General features: G+C 40.6%; 2 protein-coding genes across 4 annotated transcripts; both read left to right on the top strand.

The window, feature by feature from the left end:
* The first annotated feature begins 401 nt into the window (after window positions 1–401).
* LOC121779681 (polyadenylate-binding protein-interacting protein 7-like) lies at window positions 402–3,763 on the top strand. 3 transcript variants are annotated; one of them, XM_042177052.1, is made up of 6 exons: window positions 402–654; window positions 1,258–2,063; window positions 2,431–2,833; window positions 2,921–2,991; window positions 3,135–3,259; window positions 3,350–3,763. In XM_042177052.1, the coding sequence occupies exons 1-6, from the start codon at window positions 624–626 to the stop codon at window positions 3,633–3,635; spliced, it is 1,722 nt and encodes a 573-aa protein (XP_042032986.1). In that variant the 5' UTR covers window positions 402–623; the 3' UTR covers window positions 3,636–3,763. The 3 variants fall into 3 exon arrangements, with proteins under 3 accessions (XP_042032986.1, XP_042032988.1, XP_042032987.1); XM_042177054.1 differs by having other exon boundaries at window positions 404–654; window positions 1,295–2,063; XM_042177053.1 differs by having other exon boundaries at window positions 404–654; window positions 1,227–2,063.
* A 396-nt stretch (window positions 3,764–4,159) lies between these two features.
* Window positions 4,160–5,237, top strand: LOC121779682 (transcription factor HY5-like). Its single transcript, XM_042177056.1, has 3 exons — window positions 4,160–4,489; window positions 4,779–5,068; window positions 5,141–5,237. Exons 1-3 carry the CDS (start codon window positions 4,366–4,368, stop codon window positions 5,201–5,203), a joined length of 477 nt encoding a protein of 158 aa, XP_042032990.1. The 5' UTR covers window positions 4,160–4,365; the 3' UTR covers window positions 5,204–5,237.
* The last annotated feature ends 3,711 nt before the right edge of the window (window positions 5,238–8,948 follow it).

Genomic DNA, 8,948 nt, shown 5'->3' with positions numbered 1-8,948 from the left:
CGAGGCCGATTTTAAAATATTTTTTAAAAAATTTATTAAATTTCTTTCCCTATAAATACTTCATCCTTAATTATGTTTGAGAAAAAAAATGTGAGTAGAGAATTAATTTATTAAGTATTTTAATTTAAGTTATTTAGACATTGACCTTAAAAAAAAGAAAATAGTGTTAATTTCGAAATGAGATAGGCTATGTGATAAACTCTCATTGCTGAAAAATGAGTTTTGAGATGAGTTGCTGACGTGACAGATGAAAATGGAGATAGGATGTGAGATGAGCTCCAGATTTAAGGCTCCCAATTGTGAATGCCCAACGATGATTTGGTTAAAAATTAATATAAGTGTGTACTCCCATTTCAAAATTTAAGGTCTCTTCTAATACTAGCCTATATTATTTTTAACTAAATAATTCAACTTATTAGTACAACGATTAATCATGGATTTATGATCTAAAATACTCGAGAATTAAGAAATACTACAACAAGTATCGATAGATTTTTCTCTTTTTCTGTGATTACACAGATTCGCATACACACTCAATAGCCCAATCACTCTTTACCATCTAAATCCTATCTTGTTTAGCTTCAATTTCTAATCCCCAATTTCTGATTTTGGATGGATTTAACATGGTTTTGACAATAGACCTTCTTCGCCAAGGTGAGCTACCAAACCCATGTTTATCACCATATATTTCTTGTTATCCCTAAATTTGGTTTTTTAGCTATATGTAATTTGTTGTTTTTTGCTCGAATTCTTGGAGATCTAACTGCAAAATTGTTTCTTTTGTTTGGGTTTTTCGCTTTGCTGAATTTCCTGAACTTCAGTTGAATAAATTTTATTTCGTGTTGTGGTTTGGCTCATAGATTTTATTGCTAGTGATGAATTCTTGTTTATTTCTAGATATCAGTTGTTGGGATCTTTTTTTCCGAGTTTACCATGTTTTTTTACTGTGTATGGTTATAATTAGGCACTTTTGTTATGTGTTTGTTGTTTAACCTTTGTGGTTGAGGTAGCTGCAATTACACTATTCTAATAATTTTATGCATTCTAATTGTGTGGTTGATGAATGTCTTAACAAGAAGATGAAATATACCATCGTTGATCGTTGAAATGTTCGACTTATGTGCACAGGCCGTTGGCCATTGCAGTGGGAATCAATACAAATGATGTTCAAATTGCAGGCTTAATGTGTTACTTTTGATTATTTATTTATTTATTTATATATGTAGGTTTTGGCTAACATATCCTCAACATTACCAGTTCAGTTATTGGAGAAGGATTTGCTTTGTTTATGCAGAGTTTTGTTTTCTTACCTAATCTTGAAACTGAGAAGGGAGAAGAAGAATACAATGAGCTTGTCGGCAATGGGTGCTTCTGTAGCTAACAAGAAGCTCAGTGCTGAAGCAACTTTGAATCCAAATGCTGCAGAGTTCGTCCCGTTTTCTCTCAGGTCACAGGCTGCGAAAGTGAAGATTCTAGACACGCCCCCGAAATTCACCACCTCGGGGAAATCTGTGTTAGATAGATCAGAGTCTTCAGTTTCGAATAACTCCAACTCTGAAGAAGAGGCCCAGCAGTACTGGTCTCACCAGCTCCCTGACGACATTACTCCTGACTTCAAGTTGATGGGGATAGATAACGATTCCAACGAAGCCTCAAGGTATACGTCTCCAACAAACAGTGGCTTTGCGTTGAAAGAACAGCAAGCATTTTCTCTTCATCCCTTAGATGGTATTGGTAACCCTCGTGCTGGAAAGCTGAGATATCCCGTCTCATCCATTGGCGAATGTTTTCATTCGTCTCTTGCTAAACCTTGGGACCGGCAAGTTCGCAGTGGCACTGATCAGCTTCTTACAACAGCAGGGAATCCTTATAATGACAACATGAATCAAGCTTTCGTGGCTGAAATGTCTAATGAGCAGTTTTTGTTGGACAATGCAGACTTGTGCCGTCTTGAGTTTTTAGCCTCACAGTTTCCATCTTTCTCTGCTGAGAGCATTGCAGATGCGTATTTGTCTAATGGAGGTGATCTGAACCTGACAATCAACGTGCTTACTCAGCTCGAGGTAGGCCTCACTGATGATATTGCGTGACTTGCAACCTGTTGTGGTGTCGTTTTTGGTGAGAATTATGCAAGTTCGTTGTGTGAATCCTACTAGGTAATCTCTAGTACTCAAGCAATCTTAGTGTGGCTAATATATTGAGAAGAACAGGGATCTTCCGACAGATATTACTCGTTTAAGATAGTTTTCGTTTTTATCGCGTGTATATTTATATCAGCCCAACTAATATTTTCATCACTCGTTTAATTCTTGAGGGTTATTTGATCTCTTTTCTAGCAAGGTTCATTTTGTCTTGTGATCTTGATGAGGCGTAGATACCTTTGCCATTTACTTTTGCACGTGGTTTTCATTATAAACTGTAATCATGCAGCTCCGAGTTGATGGAGGTTCGACTCAGACGCTTAGTTCAAAGGCTTTCTCCACCCCAAATATCAGCTCCTCGAATCTTCCTCCTCTCCGTGTCCCAAATGGCCCAAGAAAGCTTGCTGGTGAATATCAGCAAAATGTCAGCCCTAATTGGTCTACTGATAGTTCACGTCAAGTGAGATCCTTCTCGACCATCCCATCGTCACATTTTTCTCCAGCTGCAAGGAGAACAGCATCTCAAGAGTCTAGCATATGGAAGTATGACAGAAACGGGTCATCAGATGCTAGACAAGTTCTGGCGAGCGCCTATAATCGTGGTCAGACGAACAGCATTTATGGTGATAGGTTTCAAAGTCGGGGATCGCCTCTTACTTCTCCGGCCAGGCTTCAAACTGGATTATCATATGGTAATATTAGGAGGCTTAATTAACTTTTTTATTTGTGAAGAAATATCTTGTGCCTGTATATGTGCTAAAACTTTGTCGAGATGGCAGCAAACAAGTATTCTGAGAAACGAGAGGAACCCCGTGATCATGTACGCGCGCAGAATACATATATTGAGCAGGTAAATGCCTTCTTTCGTTCCCTCTGCCTGCGTAGTGTTGGAAGATGAACAGATTGAGTTGTGTTCGTGATCATAAATGATTCATAGATCATAAATGATTCGTATGAATAATAACATAGCAAACCATTAAATGAGACCATCAGGCACGACAAGCACACCTCGCTGGTAACAAGACCCTAGCCAAGGAGCTGAGCATTCTCGGACAGCTGCACGATCTGCAGATGAAAGCAGCCAAAGGGGAAGCTCAAGAGTCATTCTTTCATCAAAGGTTTGCTTTTTCCGTATCACTAGCATGTATGCTCCTCTCATTCTCGTTGTCTGTTTACAACTTTGATGAGAGTTGTACTGATAATGTCAGGAATTTGGATGTCACGAATGGGACAGAGCAAATAATCGATCTACATGGTCTAAACGTGACCGAGGCCATTTTTGTGCTCAAACGCGAGCTTGCCATTCTGAGAAATGCAGCGAGGTCAGTGGACCAACGTGTGCTCGTCTCCATTGGTGTTGGAGCTGTTCATCACACGATGGGATCGCCCAGGCCTGCTAGACTTCGTGTTGCTGTGCAACAGTACCTCCTGGAGGAGGAGGGCCTCAACTACACCGAGCCTCGGCCGGGGCTCCTTCGGGTTGTGATATACTGAATCTTGAAGATTTAGGTGAATTTTTGACACTTACAAAAAACGGATTTTTTGTTGTATGTGTAAATGGGAGAAAAGTGTAGTGAATTTTGTGCACAAGTGAAAAGGTAAACCAAAATATTTTGTGCCAACAATTATTTTTACTCTGGTTTGTTCAGATTTAGAGAAAGAATTTGTTCAAATGATAACTGAAAAGCTTGTGATCTCTCTTTCAATGAAAGAAATTAAAATAATTTTTGTATATTTTTTAGTTAATTAATTCCGAAATAAATTGGTAGTACAAATTATAGACTTTTAGTTAAAAATGTGTCTAATTTGCAACAGTGATAAAATGCTTGAATTTCATTAACAATTAATCCTATAATTTCACACGTCTATATTTATAATAAGGTAGATATTATAAGTCACTATTTATAAGACAATCTGTATACATTCTAGCCAGTAAATAATAGAGATACGTAGCACTTCTTCCTACCGTTGATCATATCTCAATCCAACAGCAGATATTTAACCGCGTTTGCAACCCATCCCCCTTCGATCAATCAACCACCTTATGGCTACGAGTTAGCCACGACACTAGTTCTGATCCGTCAGATAAAATCTAATCCAACGGTTGCTGTACCTTAGATTTTCTCCACTGTGAAATAGCGATATTTACGTCCCGCTCTTTTTCGCAAATATCTCATCCATCTCTCTCTTTTAATTCACTTTCTAAATTGTTCGCTTTCTGATTATGCTGATTGCGACAGAAGAAATGCAGGAGGCAGCTACGACTACCAGCTCCATTGCAGCGAGCTCTCTGCCTTCGAGCAGTGACAGATCTTCGAGCTCAGCTCTCAACATTGAAGTAAAAGAAGGTCTATTCTTATTTCGACCTGATTAATCATTTTTTCATTGGATTTGTAAAATTGTGTTAAATTCTCTAAATTCTGTCCCACATCGACTTGGTGAAGATCCATTCTAATCTATAAGTGTGGATAACCCTCCGGCCCTTTTAAGGGGTGAGTGACTCATTTCTAATAAATTGAGTCATGCAATATGCAATTGAAGGTTCAATTAATTAGTTCCGATTTCAATAGATTTGTGAAAATGCATCAAATGCAATATGGCGTTTAAATTGGGGGGGTTTTGCTATACTTAATGAAGGTATGGAGAGTGATGAGGAGATAGGAAGAGTGCCAGAAATGGGCGGCGGAGGCGGAGCTGTGCAGGCTTCCGGCGGTGGTTCGAGGCGGAGAGAGAGAAGCCCTGCTGATAAAGAGAATAAGAGGTTGAAAAGGTTGGTGAGGAATCGAGTATCGGCACAGCAAGCAAGGGAGAGGAAGAAAGCGTATTTAGGTGATTTGGAAGTGAGGGTAAAAGAGTTGGAAAGTAAAAACGCTGAGCTTCAAGAACGCCTTTCCACTTTCCAAAATGAGAATCAAATGCTTAGGAAGGTAATGATGTGAGTCGTTCATCTTCAAATCTATATCTAACAATTTAACATCAACGTCTCTTTATGCTTGCAGATACTAAAGAATACGACTGCTGCTTCTGAGAGCATCCACGATGGCGGCGAGCGGACCAGCTAGCCGATCCCTGACGCTTGCCTAACCATTGTAACCGGTGAGCGCCAAATCGGCGAAAAAAACGGCGAGTGCACGTTGATTCCTGAGTGCTGGCCGATGCGCTCGCCGATCAACTGGCCGCCATTGCAGGCTCCCGATCGGCGAGCGATCGGCTAGCGGATTTTTTTTATTTAATTTTCGAAATACTATATATACGCGATTTGCACGTCATTTTCATTTACACCATTTGTTTTAACGAGTATTCTCTCTATCTTAATTTCTGTACAAGAAAAACAATGCGAAATGGAGCACAACAACGAGCCTACTCCAGGGACGAGCGGGTCTCAAACTCCCACGGTACCCGTGGGAGGTGGATGGGGTCCGATGGCCGGGTACTACAACATGTACCCTTGGCAGCAGATGATGCCCGGGATGGCATCCGGGGGTGGTATGCCGGGATGGCAGGGGATGCCGGGGGGGCCGGCGATGCCGAGCGGGCAGGAGGTACCGGAGATGCAACCCGGGATGCAAATGATGCCGGGGTGGGCACCCGGGATGCAGATGATGCCGGGGTACCCGGGGATGCAGGGGACGCCGGGGGGACAACGTCTATCGCCCCAGTTTTGATTTTGTGACTGCTTTTTCGCACACATCGACCCCAGCGGAGATGCAGTTCACTGGCTGTGATACTTTCTCCTTAGATGAGTTGGTGATAGATCTCGGGGATGCAGACACTCTTGTTCAAACGGGGGGAGTAGGGCGGGGTCGGGGCGCGCCAAAGAAGAAGAAGGGGAAGAGGGTGGTCGGCGAGTCGTCGCAGCCGGCTGGTGACGACAGCCCGGCACGGAGGAAGTGGACGGACGCGGAGAACGTCGCGCTGTCCAAGGCGTGGGTGAGTGTTTGCGATGATCCCCTTGCCTCGAACAATCAGAGGATCGTCAACTTGTGGGCTAAAATAGCAGCATCCTACATGGCATTTTGCCCGGAGGGGAGGCCACGCAGAGGGGAGGAGTGCCGGAAGGGGTGGGACCGAATCCGGGCTGGGGTCTCCCGATTTTCGGGCCTGTACACCAACGCCCTTCGAATGCAGACCAGTGGCCAAACTGACGAGGACTGCAGGAGAATAGCGGAGAAAGCCTTCCCCGTGCCCGGGCTTTACAAGGAGCTCACCTACTGGAAATGCTACGAGGTGTTGATGGACTCCGAGAAGTTTCGGGCATGTGTCGACGCTGGCTGGCCAAAGAAGCAGCGCTTGATCTATACCGGTGATTACAACGGCGGCAGCAGCGGCGGTTCCCACGACCTTCCTGAGGATGCACAGGAGTTCCCGTCCCCTCCTGCGTTTGCTTGCCGCACTTGCCCGATTGGTCAAAGGCGGGCGCAACGGGCTCGCCAGGCCTCCCAGGAGGTCCAGTCGGCATCCCCCCTGTTGGCCAGTCGACAGCCGACCTCGCCTTCTTCGCGCGTCAACAAACGCGCTCTTAGATGTGGAAGGTCCTAGCTGAGTGGAGGGCGGCAACCGACCCCGAGGAGAATAGTTTTCTCCACGCGATGCTCGTGAGTATGCGGGCCGATTTAACCTCAGACGCGGGCTCATATACCGCAGATTTGGGGGTCCCGGATAGCGGCGACAACGACGACGACGGCGAGGAGTGAGGCGGAGGCGGGGGGCTCGTGTGTGGAAGAGGATTTTTTTATTTATGTAATTTTTTTTAAAATTAATGTAATTTTTTTTAATTAATGTACTTTTTTAAATTTTAATATTATTATTGAGTATTCCCGTATCTGTGTCGAAAATTTAATTCTGTATTTTGTTTGATTGTTAATTATTTATTTTTATAATTTTGTTTATTGTGGCTGAGCTATGGCTGATCAATTGCTTGTCCAGTTGCTTGTCCTGATAATGTGGCAGGAGGAGTTTTTAGGGCTGCTGATGTGGCATGAGGACACTACTAGAAAAATTGCTTCTCACTACACTTTTTTTACCACACTTTATAAAAAGTGTCAGCATAGATGTAGTATCTACACACTAGCTTTTCACTACACTTTATAATATATTGTTACTGCACTTCAATATAAAAAGTGTCATCATAGATGTACTATCTACACACTACCTCTTACTACAGGTACCCGGTGCTGCACTTGCATCAGTGCCATTATAGATGAAGTGTCAGCACAGTAATTTTCTAGTGACAATTTTAAGTGACATTACAAGCCAATTTTCTAGTAGTGGGAGTTGGTGGCTAGGCTATGACTGAGCTATTGCTTGTACAAAATTATTGTGGATGCTCTGAAGAAGGAAGGAAATAAAGACCATAGAAAATGAAAAAGTTCGTTTTATAATCTTTTAGAATTTTGATTAAGTAATTAATTGTGATGCTAATGGTAATTTAATTATTCTGATTTTTTCATACCATTGTCATTTAGGGCATAAGCAATAAGGCTTCATTTCGTATCACGTAATCATTGTAATCACAACTTATGCAATAAACCAAGCTCTATTTTTAGATACTTAACCACAGCTCAATTCACCAATTTTATACTCTTTTTTTGTCAACTTTAATACTTGTAAATTAAAATAAATGACCGCAAAATATTGAAAACTGGGATTAAAATACTTACATTAAACTTCAATTGTTAATCGTAAGTTAGTTCCTCATGCATTGGAGCTCGTCGATGCATGAAATCACAAACTAGAACGGTGCACCGCGAGACTAATAGTTAAGAGATCGGGTCTTCCAAAATAGGCAAATAGTCATCGGATCTGGTCCATGTTTTTGCAATGTGGAAAAACTTAGATTTTCGCATTTTGAAATTGCGTTCAAAAATTATAGCGTTCCATTGCGGTTGGTTGACAAAAAAATTAACGGCTGTGGTTCAACACCAACGACATGCTTTCATGTATACACCACGGTGATGGATTGTCTGTGGCCTAACTTTGTCATCATTGTAGTACCTTTTGATATATGTTTTCTTGCACTCATACTTTTGTTATCCGCTGCTGAAGTAGATCCAAAAGCATAATTGCTATTGTTAGATGTTATGGAGATTTGAGAGAAAATGAGAATGAAATGAAAAGTGATGAAATATCCAAAATAAAGCAGTATATATAAATAAAAGAATGTATTCAAATTAAACAAGATAGCAGCCTTATTGCAAATGACCTTATCTACAAATAGATTTAGATTTTGAGATAAGATAATTTTAATGTTTATATATTTTTAAGCCCACAATGTATAAATAATGCATTTAAATATTTATGTTTACTTCGGCTGTTGTGGTGGCATTAATTTGTTTAGTTAGCCATGATATAATTAATTTTTAAACAAAATTATAATTGTGAAAAAATCACCTATTGGAAAAATCGTGCTTTTTATTGTATAATTTCAAGTTCATTTATTTATAATTTATTTAACTATGTAGATGAAAGTGAAACTGAAATGTATTAATGGTTGTGTAGACTAATATGCCCATATTTTGCAATTAATCAAAATTCTGGGTTTACATCATTTGGTGATTTATTTACATGACATTGTTAGACATCAACCAAATTAGACATCAACCAAAGTACACTATCTGTCCCTTAAAAATAAATCACATTTTGTCATTTATGAATGTCACATAAATATAGATCAATTCTATTTAAGGAGACATTTTTTCTCTATTAAGGTGAGTCAAATTTACCACTATCAATACTCTAATTACTTTTTCTTTCTATCTCTCACTTACTTTATCAATTCTGCATTAAAACCCACGTCGTTTCAAATAT

Source organism: Salvia splendens, chromosome 19 (genome assembly GCF_004379255.2).
Source record: "Salvia splendens isolate huo1 chromosome 19, SspV2, whole genome shotgun sequence".
Classification (NCBI taxonomy): Eukaryota; Viridiplantae; Streptophyta; class Magnoliopsida; order Lamiales; family Lamiaceae; genus Salvia; species Salvia splendens.
Note: the sequence above shows the minus strand (reverse complement) of the source record. Positions and strands in the feature narration are given on the sequence as shown.